This window comes from Pollachius pollachius (assembly GCF_949987615.1).
Source record: "Pollachius pollachius genome assembly, chromosome: 9".
In the NCBI taxonomy this organism is placed as follows: domain Eukaryota; kingdom Metazoa; phylum Chordata; class Actinopteri; order Gadiformes; family Gadidae; genus Pollachius; species Pollachius pollachius.
The window spans coordinates 2,757,031-2,780,647 of NC_136942.1; the positions used below are offsets into that span (position 1 = coordinate 2,757,031).

At 47.7% G+C, this 23,617-nt stretch overlaps 2 protein-coding genes across 4 annotated transcripts in view; one reads left to right on the forward strand and one right to left on the reverse strand.

Moving 5' to 3' along the window:
- Positions 1-5,223: 5,223 nt before the first annotated feature.
- Positions 5,224-18,522, forward strand: ano10b (anoctamin 10b). 3 transcript variants are annotated; one of them, XM_079743505.1, is made up of 16 exons: positions 5,224-5,318; positions 5,452-5,527; positions 7,330-7,577; positions 9,281-9,454; positions 10,532-10,669; positions 10,989-11,105; positions 11,406-11,522; positions 12,262-12,603; positions 13,296-13,478; positions 13,919-13,974; positions 14,075-14,149; positions 14,553-14,717; positions 15,036-15,227; positions 15,460-15,597; positions 16,075-16,191; positions 16,524-18,522. In XM_079743505.1, the coding sequence occupies exons 3-16, from the start codon at positions 7,337-7,339 to the stop codon at positions 16,530-16,532; spliced, it is 2,064 nt and encodes a 687-aa protein (XP_079599631.1). In that variant the 5' UTR covers positions 5,224-5,318; positions 5,452-5,527; positions 7,330-7,336; the 3' UTR covers positions 16,533-18,522. The 3 variants fall into 3 exon arrangements, with proteins under 3 accessions (XP_079599631.1, XP_079599632.1, XP_079599633.1); XM_079743506.1 differs by lacking the exons at positions 5,224-5,318; positions 5,452-5,527 and adding exons at positions 5,857-5,905; positions 6,448-6,520; XM_079743507.1 differs by lacking the exons at positions 5,224-5,318; positions 5,452-5,527 and adding an exon at positions 6,252-6,520.
- A 346-nt stretch (positions 18,523-18,868) lies between these two features.
- snrkb (SNF related kinase b) overlaps positions 18,869-23,617 on the reverse strand; it is a 13,957-nt gene continuing 9,208 nt past the window's right edge. Inside the window, exons 4-5 of the mRNA XM_079742766.1 lie at positions 21,773-22,077; positions 18,869-21,391 (exon numbers count right to left, since the gene is read on the reverse strand). Coding sequence (XP_079598892.1) covers positions 20,988-21,391; positions 21,773-22,077 — 709 coding nt within the window. The 3' untranslated portion in view covers positions 18,869-20,987. The remainder of the gene's footprint in view (positions 21,392-21,772; positions 22,078-23,617) is intronic.

A 23,617-nucleotide genomic window follows, 5' to 3' on the forward strand; every position in this document is an offset into this window, starting at 1 on the left:
TCCTCAAAATTTTGAGGACGACCAGTACGCACCACAGGGTCACGCGCCTGTATGGCCTCTGCTCTGCATATAAAACCGGCCCTGGCTTTCCAACACTGTCCCCGTGTAGCCTACTCTTCAAAGTAAAAATAGTTATATTGTTAATTGGTTTATTATTTAGGATACATTTTTGGTTGACTCAGCGAGTATACTCGCAGCAGCCTTTTCTAAAAAAAAAAAGCGGAAGAGCGTGAGACCGTCATCCAGATATTGAAGTTTGCATTTCGTAATGATCGGCAGATTGTGATCTCGCGAGATCATTATTGTCTCACGACGCTAGCGTTTCGTACGCAACAACGTCAGAAGAGACAAACATAGCTTTATCCTCACCATGTCCTTGATGCAAGCCGTGTTAAGATGGTAATGTCATTACAATGCACGAAATAATTCCTTCGAATTCTGTCGTGTATTTCGTATTCTCGTTTCTTCTTGTATGTATTGTCTCTCCGTGCGATATCGATGCCGACTTGGGTACAAAATGGGATCATGAACACTTGTTCAAACTTGTTCATGTCATTGGGATGGACAAATGCTGTGAATAGATGAAAGAAAAATGTTGCATCCTGTCCACCGTAATCGCTAACGACACCAGCCTCCACTTGTTCTGACAAACTCTGTGTTGATCCCCCACAGGGGGATTATTATCACTTTTAAATAAGTAACAACAAAAGCTCTGGTCGAATTTATCCCATCCCTCCACGTGCAGGTGGTTGGTGCGCATTTGTGAATGCGCGTGTATACACACTTGTTTGTACGTGTATATCCCAGCAGCCGGGTAGGCAGCCCTTATGGGCCCATTGTAGGCAGGCAGTCATATCCCTCCATGCAAACGCACAGGCCATCTGAAGGCAGACGGAAAGACAGGCAAGTAGGCAGACATGCAAACAAGAGGAACTGAAGGGGAACATCCTTCCCATTCTGGACTTGTGTGGTTGTGTATGTCAAGGTTAGTTATACACCTATTTACAGAGAATATATATCTCAATGGTGTCAAACAGTGCCATACGTATTTGGAGTTTGCAGAAAGCTTTTGGGTGGTAGTGTTCGATTAAACTATTTATAAAAAGGTTTCTGCAAGCTAAAAAATAATGTCTGCATTTAATAGACTTCGTATTGGTGTATAGTCATACTGCATTGCAGCCAAAGATGGTGTTGTTTCTGTCTGGCATTTAAGACAAAATAAATAAAATGTGTGTGTGTGTTTGATTTTAATGGGCAGGTCAATGTGGGCCCCATGGTGGCAGGGGTCCTGGAGCTAAGAGCCCCCAGTATTATGTGGGGAAAAGGGCCAGTCGTATGGACAGCACCGGAGTCCCTGGCAAGATACAGGTACTCAAACACACATTGCTACTCTGATCTATCTAATCTGAAAAACAATGAACACTGTAAGTAGGGGAAAACTGGCATGAAACACATTGTCCTATTGGCATATCAGACATACAACAATCATATTAAATATCAGGTATGCATATATTAAGACAGTGGTTCTCAACTGGTGGGTCGTGACCCAAAAGTGGGTCGCAGACCCGTTCTGGATGGGTCGCGGACAGCTGGTCAAAAAAAGTAAATAATATTTAATGCGCATCTGATGTGACATGTCTTTTATTTTGGAAAATTATTTATTTTGAAAGGCACGCGTCAGACACGTGCAGCCGCTTAGGCGCGGTAGCCATGGTAACTGCCATTTGATTGACGCTCACTTTAAATTTGTGTTGCGATGGCGAAGCGTAAATATGACCCGGCGTATTTAAAATGCGGATTTTCGTTCATTGAGGATAATAAGGGACAGAAACCCCAGTGTGTTATATGTAATGAAGTGCTTGCAAATGAGAGCATGAAACCATCAAAACTGAAGCGCCATTTGGATACTAAACATCCTGCATGTAAAGACAAGCCGGTGGAGTTTTTTCAAAGACACCTCCAGAAGCTGAAGAGTTCACAGAAGTGTCTGACAGCGTCTTGCTCCAAACAAGAGGAAGCTCTCCGTGCCTCTTACCACGTAGCTCACCGTATTGCGAAGGCGAAGAAACCCCACACAATAGCCGAAGAGCTTATTTTACCTGCAGCCATGGATATGGTGAGAGAGGTGCTGGGTCAATCAGCGGCAGACAGGTTGAAAACCATACCGCTGTCCAATGATACTGTAGCTCGACGTATTCAGGACATGTCTTGTAATATTAAAGAACAGACCACAGCCCGCGTCCAAGCAAGCCCCTACTATGCCCTGCAGATGGACGAATCCACCGATATAGCTAGCCATGCTATTTTGTTGGTTTATGTGAGACACGTATGGGATGGTGATGTGCAGGAACAGTTTCTCTGCAGCAGAGATCTCCCTACCACTACAAAGGCAGAGGACATTTTCAACACTGTGGATTTGTATTTGAGCTCAGTGGGCCTGAGCTGGGAATACTGCGTGGGAATCACAACTGATGGCGCTGCTGCCATGACCGGGAAACATTCTGGTGTGGTGAAGCAAATTCTGGAGAGAGCACCTGATGCGACGTGGAACCACTGTTTTTTGCACCGTGAAGCGCTGGCGGCCAAGGATATGGTGCCGGTGCTCGACGAGGCCATGAAAGATGTAATCAAAGTGGTGAACCACATAAAACGTAGTGCAAAAAACAGCTGCTGCTTCTCAAAGCTGTGTAAAGATTTGTGTTGTATCACTCAGAAGTCCGCTGGCTATCGCGGGGTAAGGTGTTGTCACATTTTTATGAACTTAAAACAGAAATCGCCACCTTCCTCTCAGAGAATAACTCCCCATATGCTGAACTGTTTGACAACGAAATCTGGCTGGCACGAGTTGCATATCTTGCTGATGTGTTTGAGCACCTCAACGCATTAAACGTCTCTATGCAAGGAAGAAGACACAATATTTTTGAACAGTCCGACAAAATCGCTGCGTTCAAGAAAAAAATCACACTGTGGGTAAATCATTTATCCAAAGACAGACTGGACATGTTTCCCAATGCTTGCCATGAAGTACAGCAGCTGGAAACCGCGGCCACAAGTGATTTAAAAAAAACCCTCAGTGCGCATCTTACTAAACTTCAAGCTCGGTTTGACCACTACTTCCCTGAGAAATACAGAGATAATGATGCTTGGATACGCGACCCCTTCCGCATTGACATGGAAAGCATCACGTTGCCGAGCAACGAAGAGCATCAGCTGGTGGAGCTGTCATGTGACCAGACGATGAAAAAGAGATTTGGCGAGGTAGCCCTTTCCCACTTCTGGTGCAGCGATGTGATGAGTGAGTATCCATCCCTCGCGACTCTTGCAGTCAAAACGCTCCTACCATTCAGCACAACCTATCTGTGTGAAAGTGGCTTTTCCACCTTGTTGCAGCTCAAGTCAAAGCAGAGAAACAGACTGGACACTGAGCATGATCTGAGGGTAACTCTGTCTACTGTCCTCCCAGACTTTGAAACTCTCATTAAGAACAAACCACATGCCCAGCTGTCTCACTGACTTCCCCAAATGACAGGTTAGGTGAACATATCTGTTTTGTAGATCTTTAATTGTTTTTGTTATTTATTTTATTATACTTTTTGTCCATGCAGTGGTAATGGTCCTCCTAAGTTCCTTATTATTTCTGAATAGGCCTACATAGAAGTGAAATATATAATTCTGTGACCATAATTACTTTGTACACTTTTGATTATTTCATTCACTTGTCATGGTACTCCTCAGTTTCTTATTAATGTGGCCTGGATGCAGTGAAATGACCTTGTTTTATTTTGTGGGTCTTTATTTTGTGCAATTTGATATTCACTTTTGTCTGCATGCTGTTGCATGGTCCTCCTCAGGTTCTTCTGAATGTTCTTTGAATGCAGAGATAGAAGTCAAATATCTCATTTTGTTGGTCTCCATTTTGTTACTTCATGTTTGATACTTATTTCCTTCACTTCTGTACGCAGTTGTCATGGTTCTCTGGTGCTCTGAAATAGACTTTGCTCAATAAAAAAAGAGTATACATGTTAAAGACTTGAGTTTTCAAAGCCTTTAAAAAAATACATTTGCTTGGTTTGAAGGACTATAAAAGTGGGTCGCGACTTAATGACCATGGGAAAATTTGGGTCCCAGAGTGAGACCAGTTGAGAACCCCTGTATTAAGAGACATCTGTAATGCCCCCTGGTGGTCAGCAATCAATGGGCTACCTTGTTTTTGTATAGAAATAGTTAGTTTATATAACTGATTGATTGTAGAAAGGCACTGTTATAAGACATGCTGTTGAGTGTCAGGTTTTATGGTGGTTTTATGATGATACGCATGTGATACTTATTTTAATATTTTGCAACACTCAGTCGACACTCATTTGAAATATTATGGATATTTTATGGATATGCAAATCGGAGTCAGTTGAAATTACTGACGACATGCAAAAATGAAGTTGATAGCCCTCAAACCAGACACGAAGTTGACAGAAATGAGACATGACATTCAGGTGAAACTTGTCTGAAGATGGATAATAGCTATTCACTTGACATGTTGATTATGTTATGTATAATTGAATATACATTGATATGTTCTTGATAACCTTATTCAGTTTTAAATCAAACAATGTTGACATGGGACAACTGACACAACTGAAACTAAACTGAGACAATGGTGACACTCAATGTACACTCAACTTGTACTAACTTTTTACTCAATTGATATTAAACTTTGAACTATATAGGTAAAGTGTTAACCAATAGATACATTAATTGGCTATATATGCTTGATATTATCTTTTGTAAGAAGAGGGTTTTTTCTGCATCAAGAATATTGTATTTTCAATGGGATGCTGACCTCAACGCTGAACACAATACATGAATGCATGAATTAATTAAATCAAAAAAATAATATAATGTACCATTAAGGGCATAAGCTAATTCAAAACAGTTTCACCAGTAAACATGATACATTTCACAACTGTCTTAAGCATTCCCCCTTTGACCACTGCAATAATTATTTACCAACAAGGATTTTTCTATTAAATTAAACAAGGGATAGTTGTTTAAGTGTGTTGTGGAAGCAACAACATATACTACATAAAAGTAAATAAAGAACGAGCCGGCATGGGCTGGTGGGCACTAGGACCTGGGGCTGCAGTAGCTGAACCAATGGGACATCCCTGAAGGGAGGAGCCTGGCTACCAACCAACCTCCACACCCTGCTAGAGAGCTGTCCGCATTCCTGCCATACACACACAACACACACACACACACACACACACACACACATAGCCAAACACGCCCTCACTTTCTCCCCAAGCAGGAAGAACCCTAAGGTAAGTGTGTGTGTGTGTACGAGAAGTTAGGAGTGCGTGTCTGTATTTTCAGGAACTTGTGGTCTCTGTTATGATCTAGGGGTGAAGTAAAGCACCGTGTGATTGGCGGGCTGTCTCTAATCCTCTTCTGTAGGTAAACAGAGCAGTGGCGGGGTTGCAGGCCTGTCACCTAGCGGCCAACCAGGACCTGTTCCCCACTTACCCTGCAGGTTGGGTCATTCATCCTGGTCAACCTCTGTGTGTCTCTTCCCTCTCGCTTACTCTTGTCTTTCACCCTCCAAAGCGTGTGCCTTAGAAGGAGTCCTGCATAGTCAGAGCAGAGTGTGTGTGTGTTTGTGTGTGTGTGTAGCAGAGTGATTTGACGGTGCTGCTGAGCCCACAATGGGTCCATCGTGTCTAAGGTAGAGCCGCAGAAGTCCAACATCTGGAGGTTGGATGGCCATTTAGGTCTGATTCTGTGTGTTGTGGCTATGGCCTCGACAGGCTATGTGTATTACATGATGCAGCTTTGGCGACTGCATCCCCAGAGATTGTCAGGCAAATACAAGGTGGCCCAGCACGACTGTTACAGTGAAATAAGATGCAAGGTGAAGCCCTCCGCCTTGCTGCTGCTGCTGCTGCTGTAACCATGCAAATACAGAGTAACCCCAGAGGAGATTGATAAGAACATTAACAACCAGGCTGGAGAGCAGTATGGTTTTATGGAAGGCATCAGCCATATCTTCAACGAGTAATGAGCTATGGTGCTCTTTCAACAGTAGGCTTATGTGCAGCTTATGGAACTAAGAATAGAACAGAATCGAATAGAACTCTTTGGTGTTCCTAAATAACAATGATGTAGTTCGTAGGCGGGCCCTAGCCGATGGCAGAACCCCCCCCCCCCCCCCCCCCACCCCCTCTCCTCTCTCTCAGTAGGTTGTGTTATAAACACAAAGTTCAAATGGTTCTTTCTCTTGATGCCAGAATTTATTTGAAAGGTTTGAATAAGGGAAGACACAAGGGGAGGAAGTCCCACACTCACAGTCCTGTCCTTCTGGACGTCAAATACTTAATCGCAAGATCAATTCACAAATGCGTATTAGTGCGGAACCTCTCAGTTAATTTGATAACACCCCATGAGTTGATCCAGGGAGTTATCAACGGGAGGCGACCAAATCGCTCTGGACGCATTGGACAGACTTACAACCAGACATATGAAACATGTAAGACATACAACCAATCATCTTTTAAAAAAAACCCAATATGAATGCATTTTTTCAATCCAGTTACATATTAGACCTGAAAATAGATTTAATCCTGCAATGCAAAAACTCAATGTTCACAGTTTTACACTATTCTCAATATTTGGACTTGTGCAACATGACAAATAACTATATGCCAGCATTAAAAACTCTTTGTTTGTTTACATGCTGATCTGCTCAAATGTTGCTAGCGTCAGTCAAAGCTCTGACGTTGGCCCATTGTGATTAAGCCCTGTATTGCTAACGTCAGTTAACAACGATGGAGACAAAACCACATAATATCCGTCCTGTCTGTGGTTTTAATGGCTTACAAATTGCTCAGTTTAGCGTTGAAGGGGTTCTTTGGGGACGGTCCTAATGAAGGCACAAAAGACCTTTTGTAGCTGTTTTGTGTAACTATTCCATCTCTCTCCGTAAGATCTCTATCTCCTGCCAGCAGGCTACTGCTGTGACGTAATCGTGACGTCCACTCCAAATTGCTCTCTAAAACAACAAACACTCAACCTGTCATGCAGACTAATTCTTCTGTCACACTTATGTCACTGACTGAGCACAGACACATGGGACTGAACACAGGCTTTGTCAAATAACTACCTCAATATCAGAGCCTCTCAAATCGACCACAAGCACCAATGGTGGTTGACACCTGTCTACCAGTCCACCACCATATACTCCAGTATGACGACGATGCCCCCCTCTGGTGGTTGACACCTCTCTACCAGTCCACCACCATATACTCCAGTATGACGACGATGTACTCCTGCATGCAGTCTCACCATGAGCTCGACGGGCAGCGACGCAGGCGACGGTTGCCCGGGGGACCCGCAGACGAAGTCCCGCGGGGAGAAGGCGTCGGGGGCCGCGAGCGCAGACGGCTCGGGGTGGACCAGGGCCAGTTGCCCCTGCTGCGCCGGGGGGTGCGTGGAGCCCCTGGTGCTGCTGCAGCTCAGAGCGGGGCTCCCGACAGAGACCAAGGACTGGGTCATCACGCTCATAGCAGCCGCCGTGAAACAAGGAGGTGAGGACTGCGTGTGTGTGTGTGTGTGTGTTTGTGTGTCTCCGTCTGTGTGTCAAATTTGCATGTGCAAATTTTTGAGACCTAGAGAGGCCGGCACAGAAGGAGACCTGGTCAGACAAAGCATTCTACCCACCCAACAGGTGAGCTAAAAGCCACTGTGAAGCCAGAAGCACCGAAACATGGGGGCTGACGTCTTGGTTTATAGCATTGGTTCTCAAAGTGCGGCCCGCGGGCCAATGGCGGCCCGCAATGACATACAGATGTAAGTTATAAAAAAAAAAGAAAAAAAATCTTTTATTTCTTTATTATATCAATATTAATTTAAACAAAAGTAAATAAATATAAAGAGGTCGACTCTAGCTTTCAATGAAATCCTTATACATTTGTTAGTTTTAATCTGACTGTTCATTACGTTGAAAGGATGAACCTCAGTTTCGTGATTTAGACTTCACTTGACCTCACTCCCAGAGGTCCACGGTGCAATGTTTTTTTTCACCACTGGGATGCTGACGGCGTTTCCCGACAATTTTCTTCCTTTGGCGGCCCTCAGTCAAATTTGGGTTCCTAAATTGGCCCTCAGCTGTCAAAACTTTGAGAACCCCTGGTTTATAGGAACTGACATCTTCTGACAATGTGGAGCAAAGTGGAAGACCAAGGCTCAAAAATAAGATGATTGAGTTGGCCATTCCTCGTGAACGTGCAGGAGGTTTCTTATAGCACACATTTGTTTATGTTTCGCGGAATTTGGCCTACAAGTGAAATCAAGGTTTCGGACGGATCACATTTGTAGGACTATACGACGCCAAAAACGTGTTCGCTATTTGGGGCCTGTAAAAATCACTATATGAAATGCATTGATTTATTAGTATGAGACATATTTAGTAGGCCTATTTATAGCCTCTACTCATAGTAAAATATATTTCGATTTTAACTTTATATTTTTATCCGTATCTATTGACACAATACACTTAGAATTCATCAAACCACATGGCAGCAAATCTAATTACAGTACGATACATTGAGCAAAGTGCAAGTGCCAGTCTTTCCCAGGGTGCGCGATGAGCCGGGCCCCTGGCACCAGGGGCCACAGGAGAACGAGGACACAATAACAACATCAATCTGTATTCTAAGGACAAGCAAGACAAGATTAGTTTACCTATTTCAAACATTAAACAATTTTTTTTTTGTTTTGCATTTGGTTTGTTGGTCCAGTGACATCATTTTCTTTTATGATCCGTCTCGACTTTAGGCAAACAATTCAGGCTGATTTGAATGGTTGTGGTCTGTATAAAGTTTTGTATTTAGTACGGCTTTCTTTGAACGTGACCGTGATAGGACGAGACTGTTTACAAACTAACATCTGAGGTCTCCATAGAACAATCAGAGGAACCCAAGAGCCCGCTTTATGGAAGTCCTCCCAGCCAGCAAACACAGCACAGGATAGATACCACCCTGGAGACCTCAGGTGAAACTTACTGTAGTCTGAGGTCTCCAGAGAACCAGAGAACCCCCAAAGCCCGCTTTATGGAAGTCCTCCCAGCCAGCAAACACAGGATGAACCTCTGCAGGGATCCCAGCCGGCCGTCCACTCAGCAGCCGTGGATCTTAGCGGGAGCTGCTCTATAGTGATTTTTGTCATTTCAAATCCAACGACTGACTTGAGACGACGGCTTCCCTGTTGCCTTGACGACTTGACCCGACAGGTGCAGGCTTGTCCGCCCACCCGGGGGAGGAGCCTAGCGGTGACATCATCGTGGTCTCGGCGCCGCGGTGCACACTGCTGCGAGCGGCGGAGGAGCTGGGTCTGTGCAAGCCCTACCACACGGGGGACATGACGGCCTTCTCCTACCACGACAGGAGCAACTTCAGGGACGCCGGTAGGGAACGCACGCACCTACGCACGCACCTACGCACGCACCCACCCACCCACCCACCCACCCACCCACCCACCCACACACGCATGTCCGCACGCACACACTCACACACACACACACACACACACACACACACACACACACACACACACACACACACACACACACACACACACACACACACACACACACACACAGGGCCTTAAAGTGAGTGTACACCTTGTGTACAGAGCCTAGCGTAAGGTGACCGGTGACCCTGTGTTTATGTACAGAGCCTAGCGTAAGGTGACCGGTGACCCTGTGTTTATGTACAGAGCCTAGCGTAAGGTGACCGGTGACCCTGTGTGTTTATGTACAGAGCCTAGCGTAAGGTGACCGGTGACCCTGTGTGTTTATGTACAGAGCCTAGCGTAAGGTGACCGGTGACCCTGTGTTTATGTACAGAGCCTAGCGTAAGGTGACCGGTGACCCTGTGTGTTTATGTACAGAGCCTAGCGTAAGGTGACCGGTGACCCTGTGTGTTTATGTACAGAGCCTAGCGTAAGGTGACCGGTGACCCTGTGTTTATGTACAGAGCCTAGCGTAAGGTGACCGGTGACCCTGTGTTTATGTACAGAGCCTAGCGTAAGGTGACCGGTGACCCTGTGTGTTTATGTACAGAGCCTAGCGTAAGGTGACCGGTGACCCTGTGTTTATGTACAGAGCCTAGCGTAAGGTGACCGGTGACCCTGTGTTTATGTACAGAGCCTAGCGTAAGGTGACCGGTGACCCTGTGTGTTTATCTACAGAGCCTAGCGTAAGGTGACCGGTGACCCTGTGTTTATGTACAGAGCCTAGCGTAAGGTGACCGGTGACCCTGTGTGTTTATGTACAGAGCCTAGCGTAAGGTGACCGGTGACCCTGTGTTTATGTACAGAGCCTAGCGTAAGGTGACCGGTGACCCTGTGTTTATGTACAGAGCCTAGCGTAAGGTGACCGGTGACCCTGTGTTATGTACAGAGCCTAGCGTAAGGTGACCGGTGACCCTGTGTTTATGTACAGACCCTAGCGTAAGGTGACCGGTGACCCTGTGTGTTCCAGACAACGTGCGGGTGTTCCTGACCCTGGCTGAGAGACAGTACATAGTGAAGTACGAGCTGGAGGGCCTGCGAGCTCAGAGGGACCTCAAGATACCCGGACTCCCGGAGGGGCTCTTTCTGCAACGCCGGGATAACATCTGTGAGACCCTCAATGCTGTCTGTCTGTCTGTCTGTCTGTCTGTCGGCCTGTCTGTCTGTCTGTGTCTGTGTGTGATAAAGCTGACAGGATGTGGTCCAGAGGGCAGAAGCTGTCTGTCTGTCTGTCTGTCTGTCTGTCTGTCTGTCTGTCTGTCTGTCTGTCTGTCCACGTGCTTTTAGTAGACACAAGCTCTCTCTTTCTTTCTCTTCTCTCTCTCTCGCGCTCTCCCCTCTGTCTGTCTGTCTCTGTCTGTCTGTCGGCCCGTCTGTCTGTCTGTCTGTCTGTGCGTGTGATAAAGCTGACAGGATGTGGTCCGCAGGGCAGAAGCTGAAGGCGGTGGGCGTGGTCCAGGGCATGTTCCCCCTGAATGACGAGGACAAACTCAAGGCTCTAAGTGACTGCTGGTACTCTGGGAACCAGCTGACTCAGCCTCTGGGTGAATGGACCACACACACACACACACGCACACGCACACGCACACACACGCACGTGCGCTGTCTGACACATTCAGACGCAAACATTAAAAGGGACACGTACTGAGAAAAGAAATACACTGACATCTGAAATAGTCTGTAGGTCGAGGTTACAGCCACAACTGCATTCAAAGACACGATGCACATGATGTCCTCTTTCCTGTACGACCATCTCCTCACTTCAACAACCTCAACGACAACAAACATTTCAGTTTCTTCCTCACTTTACAACGACTCCTCTCTTCTTTGTCTCTCCATCCCAGACATGATCCACGCGTACTTCGGAGGCACCGTAGCGTTCTACTTCAGCTTCCTGGACTTCTACACCTGGTCTCTGCTCCCTCCCGCCATTCTGGGGCTGATTCTCACACTCTTCTCCGGTACAAAGCTACCCTATCTCTCCTCCTCAACCTCCCAAAGGAAAACCCTACAAATCAGACTCAATGTTAGACTCAGTCGATTTGTGTCACCAGTCAGCACCTGACGAAGGATTCCCCCTGAAGACGAAGGCTGCTGTCGTTAAACACGAGCTGTGTTCGAAATCGTTCCCTATCACGGATACAGTGCACTCTATAGGGTGCTCGCCATTTTGTAGTGGTGTTCGAATTCTCAGTGGTTAATTTCATGCACTATATAGTGCACTTAAAATAGCCTAAATTTGAGTGTACATACGATGTTCCCTACATGTTACTCCCGTATACCACAATGCAATGCGGTCGTGTTTTTCCGGAGGAGAAGAAGAAGCTGAATAACCGCGAAAACGAACACATTTAATGACGGAGTCTCCGGCTTTCGTTTAGAAATGTAAACAATTTATTTGGGATTTAAAATAGAAAATTTAACATTCAAAATTAATAAAAAAAAAAACTTGATCAAGGAAATATAACATTCAACATCAATACAACCTCCAGTTTTCCTCGTGGGTGCCCGGTTTGTTTACATGATGTGGGCGCAGCTGTCTGCGTCACACAAATACCCGGCGCATTTACTGACGCAAATGACGTTAAGAAATGTTCAGCGTGGTGTCCGAATCCTCGTTTGTTCGTTCCCTATATAGTGCCCTATATCATGAACACTATATGGGGAACAGTGGGTGACCACAGCTCCTGTCTCCGCCAGGGAGCGTCAACAAGGAGGCCATGGACTCCATCTCAGACTCCAAGGTCGCCGCGGGCGACGGGGACGACGACGCCCAGACGGTCAGCGGTCACATGATCCAGGCGGCGTTCAGCATGCTGTGGTCCACGGTCGTCATCGAGATGTGGAAGCGCCGCAGCACCCTGCTGGCGTACCGCTGGGGCACCCTGCAGCTGGCCGAGCGCTTCTCCGAGCCCCGCCCCGCCTACCACGGCGCCCTGGGGGTGAACCCAGTGACGGGCCGCGTGGAGCCGCTGTTCCCCGCCTGGCAGCGGGAGCTGCGGATGGCGCTGGTGTCGGTGCCCGCGGTGGGGCTGTTCCTGGGTAGGCCCCTAGAGGGAGCCAGTGAGCAGGAGAAGTACAGTGTTAAACTCCTGGGTTGGCCCCTAGAGGGAGCCAGTGAGCAGGAGTACAGTGTTAAACTCCTGGGTAGGCCCCTAGAGGGAGCCAGCGAGCAGGAGTACAGTGTTAAACTCCTGGGTAGGCCCCTAGGGGGAGCCAGTGAGCAGGAGAAGTACAGTGTTAAACTCCTGGGTAGGCCCCTAGGGGGAGCCGGTGAGCAGGAGAAGTACAGTGTTAAACTCCTGGGTAGGCCCCTAGAGGGAGCCAGTGAGCAGGAGAAGTACAGTGTTAAACTCCTGGGTAGGCCCCTAGGGGGAGCCGGTGAGCAGGAGAAGTACAGTGTTAAACTCCTGGGTAGGCCCCTAGGGGGAGCCAGCGAGCAGGAGTACAGTGTTAAACAGTTCCACTTTATTCAATGTAACCCAGTGAGGTCTCATGATACACACGATACAAAACACACAGAAATGGATGTTATAAACATTGGTCAACGACGAGGCACCTTTTGATGTACTAAAGGCCCGTCAATGTCAGAGACCTCACTGTCACCCTTCACCTACATCCTCAGCCATTACCAAGTCGATCCTCCATTATAAACAGAGCATCCTTGGGGACGCTCTGTTTAGGGTTAGGGTTGGGGTTTACCCTAACACTACCCCCCCCCTGCCCCCCCCCAGGCCTGGTCGTGATGGGGATGCTCTGTTTCTACTGGGGGGAGGCTCAGGCCCAGAGCCTCCACGCCGAGTGGGACTCGCTGCTGTCCACAGTGGTGCTCTACCTGCCGTCCGTGGCCCACATCGTCTACACCAACGCCCTGGGGACGGCCTACAGACAGGTGGCGCTGGCGCTCACAGAGTTCGGTGAGTGTGGGCGAAGGCGAGCTGGCGTTCCGCCGCAGTGAGTGAGTGGGAAAGGCGGAAGATGGAACGTGACCTGGCTGGAGCAGGATCCCTCAATGGAAGGGAATGTCGGGAGGACTAAGAGGGAAAGGAGGGTTAGGGTCAAGGAAAGGGTGAAGCACTTTATTTTTAATTGTTTTCCAACAGACTTTTGAATGGCTTTTGATAACAACTTCTGCTCAATGAAACTATGAAATAAATGATGGAAATTGTTGACTGTAAGGCTTGAGAATAGTCCATATTACACATTCCCGCCGTAAAAAGTACTTACGTTTGCATACTTACGTATGCAAAGCAGCACATAGTTACCACAGTTATCATTGGTCAACAGGAGTGTAATTGCTAATCATTCAGATAGATAACCTTGACACATATTGATCCAGCTTATTTGATTTTCCTAGAGAACCACAGGGAGGAGTCAGCCTACAACGATCACCTCACAGGCAAGATCCTCGTGGTGGGTTTAACCTCCTCTCCGTCTCTGTTCGTCCTCACGTCTGTGATGAGAGGAACCATGGCTCACTCCTCTCCTTTCTCGTTGCATCAATCTGCTGTAGTTCACCTTCTTCAACTACTTTGCCGTGCTCTTCCATATCGCCTTCTACAAGCAGGACCTGCCCCTGCTCCGCAAGGTAAAAGCATAAAAACTTCTCTGTAGGGCCGGGAGAGTCTCCTGTTGTTCTGGGTGAGTTGAGTAGATTAGTAGAGTGGAGTAGATCCTAATCTACTCATGATAAGATAGTACTTTATTAATCCCTGATCATCCCAATACAAAACAATAAGTATAGGCATATATGTCAACAGTTTCTCTGTGAGGTAGTTAAGTAAATGCTCATCATTATGCATATATTATTATATTATACCTTGGTATTAGATGGAGCTCTCTCTCTCTCTCTCTCTCTCTCTCTCTCTCTCTCTCTCTCTCTCTCTCTCTCTCTCTCTCTCTCTCTCTCTCTCTCTCTCTCTCTCTCTCTCTCTCTCTCTCTCTCTCTCTCTCTCTGTGTGTGTGTTACCGCCTGTCTCTCGCCCCTGCAGCGCCTGGCCTCCCTGCTGATCATCACCCAGCTGGTGAACCAGGTGACGGAGGTGGTGATCCCCTTCCTGGTCGACCGCTTCCTCAGTGCGCCCAAGAGGAAGGAAAAGAAGGAGGACCCGCAGGAGGACAAGTTCAGGAACCAGGGCAGCCTTCCTGATTTCCCTGTGGGTGTGTGTATGTGGAGGTCGTGCGTGCGATGCGTTGCTGCGATAAGATCGGCCCTTTAGTCTGCAAATTTGAATCCCAGCCTTGTGATGATCAAAATGCAAATAATAATATAAATATGAAAAGTACTGCAATATATACAAACCCGTCTATACAAAACATCTAATGAACCAAACAAAGGTTGAACTAAAATTCAAAATATCAATTTTTACATATGTGTGTGTGATTGGACGGGTCATGAATTCCAAAGCCTGTGTATCCGCTTTCTGAGTCCCAGGCGCTGTCGTGTCAGAGCGCTCCCCGTCTGCTGTCCGCAGGGCCTGTTCTCGGAGTACATTGAGCTGCTGGTGCAGTTCGGCTACTTCAGCCTGTTCTCCTGCGTGTACCCGCTCACCGCCGTGCTGCTGCTCATCAACAACCTGACGGAGATCCGCTCCGACGCCTACAAGATGTGCAAGCTGTTCAAGAAGCCCTTCTCTGCCCCCGTGGCGGGCATGGGGGTGTGGCAGGTCAGCCCCTCCTCCTCACTATTAAGAAGCACAGCGAGCAGATCCATGCAGTCCGTGACCCATGTTTCAGGCGCTGGATTATTATCTCAAATCAGTAGATTGGAATAGCATATGTGTTTACGTCATTGCGGGAGTGACCTTCTATTTGCCGTTTCCTGTGTATACTGGTTTAAGTCGACAGCGTATTGTGGATAACATTGTTGTGTGTCTCTCTGCGTCTCTCCCCCCACAGACAGCGTTTGAGGTCTTGAGCTTTGTGTCGGTCATCTCCAACTGCTGGTTGCTGCTGCTGTCGCCACGGTTACAGGAGCTGGGCCGGGAGAGCGGCGTCACCGGGACCAGTGCCCTGCTGGTGGCCGTCCTGATGGAGGTACCGGCCCCCCCCGGACACTGTAGAGACCCTCCTCGCGGAGCGGCCATCGGAGCAGAAACACAGGCGTCGCTCATAACTCTGATCATGGGTCTGCTCCTTTGATGCACCGGGGCACGGGTAGTTGAGTAAACTAGTGGAGAGAGGTCTGACACCGTTAACACCGGGGCACGGGTAGTTGACTAAACTAGTGGAGAGCAGTCTCCTACCGGGTAGTTGACTAAACTAGTGGAGAGAGGTCTGCTGCCTGTTCCCTGGTATATAAAAAGAGTAGAGCCAGAAGGCCTGTTCTGAAGCATCCCTGTGTTGTCCTGATGGGGTTCTTGTGAGAAGGGTCTATACTGCCTTAAGGGATTGGAAACCAATGATCTCTAGGATTGATCTTGATGACATGAATCTTTTTTTTCAAAGTCGATATTTATACAACTGTGTGTCTGTCTGTGTGTGTGTTTGTGTGTGCGTCTGTGTGGGGTTCAGCATGTTCTGATTATGATCAAGATGGTTCTGGCCAAACTGATCCCAGATGAACCGGACTGGATCCGAGTTAAACGAGAGCAGAACGAGTTCATATCAATGCAGGCCTTAGGACAGCAGGTTAATACTCACTCACTCACTCACTCACTCACACAGATCTATGTAGTATTAATAATATGGGATTGGGATTCTATTCAATTTTCAGTAATATAATCTTTGCTACAATTCTTACTGATATTTTTATTTTTCTTTAAGTACCAATTAGAACTAATGGTAGCTACAGCTGCTATCTAATAATAATAAAAAAAATCATACATCACATCATATGCCTTCAAACCGTGAAAGGGAACCATTGATGGTCCAATTGTAAAACCCACTGACCCCTGACCTTTCTCTCCCCCTCTCCCCCTCTGACCCCTCTCCCTCTCTGACCCCTCTCCCCTCCCTTACAGAAACAGTGAAGGGGATTGTGGAGAGAATGGGGCAGGCCTGTGTTTGGAGCTTCAGTGCTGCATTCACTCTCATCCAGTCCCACGTAGCTAGGCAACCGGTTGAGTATCACTTCACCGAGACCAGACCATATGCCCTTATTATATTCTTCTGTCAGCTAGCAGTGCTTCAGTGCTAACCCCATGCAAATTCTCACACGCACACGCACAGACCCGGTGGCAGGAGAAACTCGACATGGGGGCATCGGAAATGACAGAGGGGGGCACCACTATTTTTTACTCGCTGATAACCCAGGAGGGATCATAACCGCTGGTACAATTACTCACAATGCATTTGCATTTATTTTGTAGTCGGTTGAATTGACCCCGCCCTTCTATCCAGAAGGCCAGTAACAATTTGTTTTATGGAGTTGTGTGAACGAAGCACTCAGACGCAACACATGGGTCGAGCATGACGGATGGGGCAGGTGAACATACGGGATAGGAGATATGGATACAAAGCCAAGGGGGAGCCATGTTTTAAGGGACAGGCATCGCAGCCTACTGGCCCCTGGTGGGGCCGGCCAAAGCTCCAGTCCCAAGTGGATCCCCATGAGCAGCTTGAGGTTATGCAAGAGGCGTCCGGCGTGCACAGACACCCTCTGGAGCGCTCGCCTGGTGTGGTTAGTGGGTCTTTATTCCAAGCGGACTTTTTATCTGTTTTGATTTGTACGGGTGGCTGTTGAGGCCTTCAGAGTGCATTCTGTTACTCTTCGCTTTGTAACGGACTGCTTTAAATGCTACTAATTGATGATACTGGTACTTCCTATTTTTGGAGTTCAGTTAGAGCGCTGGCGGAACAATCATTTAGCGTCCGTAGCGCATGGCTTTCATATCCGGGTGCTGTTAGTGTCTAGAAGGTCCTGGTCCATATTGTATGAGCGGATACTACTGCAGAATGTCCTCACTACAAGGTGGCGTGTTGTTTTACGTGAATTTAATCAATTTAATCAATTTAATAACAACTGAATTTGACCCTGAATTTGTGTTAAAGAAAACAACAATGGGTTGAATATTACCTGCTGAATAATTGTACTTTTTAAAAGATTGTATTTCAAAACAAAATTCAACAACAAAACATTTCAGGCATTAAATTGCAATGCAAAAAGATGTAAGCTTCAATGGAGAAAAAAATTCCGGCTCACCTAATTCAACATGCCATTTTGCATTCAGGACATTTGACACTAATACTTACATAATATTGTTTGATTCACACCTAGGCGTTGTAATTTCCAGAAGCCTTAAAGTATTGATAAGGGTGCTGTGTTTGACCTTGTTTATTTTTCTTTTTTCATGTGATTCATCACGGTTTGCTCGTCCATAAATGCACATTATCTGCTTGATGTACTCTTAAAACAATGTGGCTAAAATCCCCTTAACTCTCATAATTAACTCATATACCACCTCACCATATCACTTTCCTGGACAACATTGTGTATTCATAGATTTCACTAGATATCGATAAAGAAGAAATCCCCAAGAAAGTAGATCCGATTCCTTATTTAACCAACATCTAGAAGCTGTGGATCTGAGATCACACAGAGCAACCAAAGAATTATGCTTTTTTATGAATGTGTTGTTTTACCATATATTTTTATACTTTGAGTATTTCACGCGTTGTTTGCCTTAAACAGATACTGTACTTGAATGAGGTGGTGTTACACTTGCTTACGAATGTTATTTAATTATTAACTGCAGGCATATTGTAATAATATGAGTCAAACAGGCACTGAGTGGAGATGGACTGACGTTACATCTAGGGATCCAACCATCTGCAAACTGCCCCTGGGCAAGGCGCTAAAGAGAAACAGGTTCTATTCCCAGGCTGGCCCCTGACTTCTCGCATGCATCACATTATGCTGTAATGCCCTTTTTGTTTGATGTTACAGAGAGTAATGACCAAATATATACTATTCATAGGCTTTTGTAAATTTACAATAAACATGGCTTACTTCTCCTTGAATATTCCAAGTTTACCTTCTTTACAATACATTATGTGCTCGAGAGCTGCTTTTTAATGCAGGGAAGATGCACAATAGATATTCACAGAGCTTTGATTGGACATCAGCTCAGCTTTAGGACGTCTTTAGGACGACTTTTTATAATGTTACTGTTCAGTCTAATGAAATATAGACTAGAACTGACATATTTCCACTGGACCACAGATAGACAGGCATGAACTCTTTCAGCCACAGTGTGGAATCACCGCACAGCACACAGGAGATGTTATTTTTTAAATTTTAATAAATAAATACATAAAAGGTTAATCTCTCGGTGAGAGAACATAGGGCACGCCTCGATGTGAGGGCAGCATTTACACAGGAGCAGAACCACAAAGCAGCCTTCTCTCTGCACAAATGACACTTGAGCGTTTGATCCAGTGGAAGGGATCCTGTCTGCAGAGGCAGCGGGCCATGGACACATAATTCATGAAGTAAAAATCACCAACACATAGTCTTTGTCCCTGTGTAAATGGCCATTATTCATATATAGCATTAAGCTAAGAGCTATTTTGGGAGGACTTCAATTTGGGGAATTTCTAGCTTATTATTTTATACCCTTTGGCCTTTTAAAGTGTGTGCAACACGTTCTCTACATAATAAAATACTATGCAAGACAAGTCAAACTTGAGGATGGTGACAATCGCGAACCACTCAGAGGTATTGAGGGGGGAGGGAAAAGGGTAGGAGACAAGTGATTACAGCTTCTTTACAAAGCTGCCTTTATGCTAGTCCTACAGTTACATAAAGAGCATGTCTGGGAACGTCCCAGACACGAGGAGGTATATCGTGAGAAATCATAAGCATAACCATCTCCTAGGAACTACCACTAAGCTCAAACACTGTCAAAATATCACATCTAACAAAATAAAACTCATGATAATGTTAGAAGCGTTCCTAGTGTCTATGAGAATACTTAAATAGATTACATGGAAGACCTGCATCCGCGCCCATACTCATAATCAGTACATTTACAGTATTGTATATAATATCATGAAAACAATGACGGATCCTGATTGACCTTTCGAGACATAAAAATATACATTAATAAAAACCAACCATCTTGTAACAGCCTTAGTCGTGAAATAAAACGTTTACCTCTTTAGGTCCTGAATTGACGTAACGTGGTACATTTGTGGTGAGTCACGCAAGGAAAAGGAAAATAAAAAGTAATAAACTATCTTGTAGCTAGCAGAGGCTAGGGAAAGATGCGTCTCATATATACTGTAGTAGAGCTGTCCCATGTTCACATTAAACAGACTAGTTTCTTTACTAGTGGGAATGTGGTATAACAGCAAATACAAAGTAAGTCTTACAGTGACTTTTGGTGCAATGTAACGGATTGGCTTGAATCTGTGACACATTGAACACTGAGCACTTTAGGCACCATATCCATATACAGACCCACTAGTAGCTTATTGAACGACTCTGAGTGGCCAGCCATAACATCATATACCTTTTCTCTCGGTTATGTCTGCCAACTTTCCTAGGTCCAGTGTTGTCAATGGAGAATGGAACGCTTTCTATATTTAATGACTGCCCGGTATATAAGCTCGACTCAACAGAAAGCTGACTACAGAAACACAAAACCGTGGATCCAGCAGCAATGTATTTAGTATGTGTGTTGTTGTTTTGTCCGCGGTCCACACAGTGTTTCTACCTGTAACAAGGGAACTTCCATGTGTGTCTGTGTGTGTGTGTGTGTGTGTGTGTGTGCGTGCTTGTGTAATACTATGTTCATGCAATCAACCTGTGAAAGTTGTGAGTTGTGACACCACCCTCGGGCCCCATCCAGGGGGCTCTAGGGGCCGTGCTCTTGAGTCTTAGAGAGTAGAAAGAAAATGTTATGACTCAAATCATTAAACCCCTAATGGGGGTACCAGTGGTGGCTGACTCTTCTTCTACTGTTTGTGTCAGACTGCCTTGAGCCAATGCACCTTTATGGCCGATTGCTCTTGTCCTTCTGAGTCAGTGTAGCCTGCAGTGGATAGCTTGTGGCCTGCTGCTGTCCTGGCAGGTTCCTGGGGAGTGAGGGGCGGGACTATAGGACGTGGCAGCAGGTTCCTGGGGAGTGAGGGGCGGGACTATAGGACGTGGCAGCAGGTTCCTGGGGAGTGAGGGGCGGGACTATAGGACGTGGCGGCAGGTTCCTGGGGAGTGAGGGGCGGGACTATAGGACGTGGCAGCAGGTTCCTGGGGAGTGAGGGGCGGGACTATAGGACGTGGCAGCAGGTTCCTGGGGAGTGAGGGGCGGGACTATAGGACGTGGCAGCAGGTTCCTGGGGAGTGAGGGGCGGGACTATAGGACGTGGCAGCAGGTTCCTGGGGAGTGAGGGGCGGGACTATAGGACGTGGCAGCAGGTTCCTGGGGAGCGAGGGGCGGGCCTATAGGACGTGGCAGCAGGTTCCTGGGGAGCGAGGGGCGGGCCTATAGGACGTGGCAGCAGTTGTACTGGGCCAGCGGCAGCACCTTGGCCTTGTTGTGTGTGGGGATGTTGAAGGCCAGGGCCTTCTCGCACAGAGGGAACTGAAACAAGCGCTCCTTCAGCTTCATGCTGCGCGCCTTGCTGGGTTCCGTCCTGCCCGCCATCTCGGACCCAGATGCATTGTGGGCCTGGTCCCTGAGGAAGTCGTCCCTCTCGACGTCCCCCTTTCTCCCGGCGTTCCCGTCGGCGTTCCCGGCGGCCTTGGCGCCGTGTCCGTTGAGGCACAGCTCAGGGGGGGGGGGAGGGGAGGGCAGAGAGGGGGGCGCTCGCCTGAGGGGAGGGGGGGACCGCCGCGTTGGCGTTGTTGTTGGGCTCCGCCTCCAACGCCGCCGCCGCCGCCCCGGGGGTCATGGGGTCCGGTTCCCCCTGGCAACACTGGACCCCCATGAAGCGGCGCGGTTCGCAGGACGGCGGGCCCCCGACGCCGCAGCTGGGCGCCTCGTTACCGTTGCCGACGGGCTGGTCGGAGATCACACGCCTCCCGCCACGGCCCCCCGACCCGAACGCCGCCTCCCCCCCCTCCCCCAGCTCCATGGCGCTGGGGGGGCGGCAGCTCCACCCCCCCCTGACGCTGTGGCTCCAGGGGCCCGGCCGTCTCCGGCTCCACGGCAGCGCTCCCCTGCGGCGCCTGCGGATGGGCCCGACTCGACCCCTCCCCCTCCCCCTCCCCCCTTCTCCCCCTCCCCCTCCCCCTCCCCCTCTTTCTCCTCCTCCTCCTCGTCCTCACAGATCTGCCCCAGCGCTGCGGGGGTCCTGACCACGGGGGCCTCCGGGGGGGCCCTCCGGTGCCCCAGGCTGGGCTGCCAGGTCCCGGGGCCCGGCTGCAAGGTGGGGGGCCGGGCGGCCAGCAGGTCCCCGCTCTCGGGCAGCCCCGGGCGGATGGAGCTGGCCGACAGCGCCCCCGAGAGCCAGTGGGGCGGGGCCTCCGGGCTGAGCAGGGCGTCGTCCAGGCCCGCCAGCCAATCGTGCGCCTCGATCTCGGCGAGCGTGGCGCGGCAGGCGGGGTCTTTCTGGAGCATCCTGGAGATCAGGCTGAGGAAGAGAAGGGGACACAATGAGGAAGAGGAGGGGGCGTGATGAGGAAGAGGAAGGGAGACACAGTATTCAGTGTGAGACGCAGTATTCAGTGTGAGACGCAGTATTCAGTGTGAGACGCAGTATTCAGTGTGAGACGCAGTATTCAGTGTGAGACGCAGTGTTCAATGTGAGACGCGGTATTCAGTGTGAGACACGGTATTCAGTGTGAGACACATTATTCAGTGTGAGATGCAATATTCAGTGTGAGACGCAATATTCAGTGTGAGACACAGTGACACGGTATTCAGTGTGAGACACAGTATTCAGTGTGAGACGCAGTGTGAGACAGTATTCAGTGTGAGACACAGTATTCAGTGTGAGACGCAGTATTCATGGGAGACACAGTATTCATGTGAGACACAGTATTCATGTAAGACACAGTATTCAGTGTGAGACGCAGTATTCATGGGAGACACAGTATTCATGTGAGACACAGTATTCATGTAAGACACAGTATTCAGTGTGAGACGCAGTATTCAGTGTGAGACGCAGTATTCATGGGAGACACAGTATTCATGTGAGACACAGTATTCATGTAAGACACAGTATTCAGTGTGAGACGCAGTATTCAGTGTGAGACGCAGTATTCATGTGAGACACAGTATTCATGTGAGACACTGCGCCACTGAGGGTAACATGACCTGACCGAGCCGGCGCTAGGGGCTGTAGCGTCTGCTCTGCCCGGGGGAAGATGTGTTCTAACTATTTTCTGCTCTCTGTTCTCTCACAATCTAACCAGGGACCTGGGGCCAGTCATATGACGGCTGCTGAGTCAGATGTTCAAAGTTTGTCTTGAGTACTAGATCTACTGGATCTTAAAGCACTTCAGGAGTGATTCATTTAAACCTACAATCCCGTCTTGCTTCGTGGGTGGCGTTATTCCACCGGTGGTTTTGGTTTGGGTCATGTGACTTGAAGCAAATGTTACTCGAAGTCGAAACACTGTTTATTTTTGTAATTATCTCGGGGACATGGGCTGTTTGCTGTCTGATGAAATCAACAAACGTAAATATGGAGTTGTTCAGATCCTGTTGCACTGTTTAAAGGTTGAGGCAGATCAGACGTGACGCATGTTCATAGATACAATATCTGTCTCAAAACCCCAAATTGTCTTGGAAAGCAGGACCCTGACAAGAGGAACTCAAAGTGAGTTCATCAGTGTTTGGAGGTGAACGAGGACCTTTATACCTGTAATATATCCACTTTGGTCAGGGATTCAAAGAATTAGGTTAGGATCTGTGTCAGCTTAAACCAGAACTCTGCCTCAAGTGAGCCCTTCCCTGGACAGTCAGGTTAACACGGAGATAACCTGCTATGCACCGGGATCACTACAGGTCACAGTGTAGTGTAGTCTTGGTATCTGAAATCGAAAATTCCTCCATTCCCTGAATTCCGACAAACCATACCGGGTTAACCTGGAAGTTCAGCTTCTGCGTATCTACATCTATATCACGCAAACGATCAGGGACCTCTCATACAAACTATGCACGACACT

Excerpts from the sequence above, each read along its gene's own strand:
- ano10b (XM_079743505.1), top strand. The coding sequence starts at position 7,337 with ATGAGCTCGACGGGCAGCGACGCAGGCGACGGTTGCCCGGGGGACCCG. Across the intron at positions 12,604-13,295 it reads CGCGGTGGGGCTGTTCCTGG|GCCTGGTCGTGATGGGGATG; the intron begins GTAGGCCCCTAG and ends GCCCCCCCCCAG. Across the intron at positions 15,598-16,074 it reads TGGTGGCCGTCCTGATGGAG|CATGTTCTGATTATGATCAA; the intron begins GTACCGGCCCCC and ends TGTGGGGTTCAG.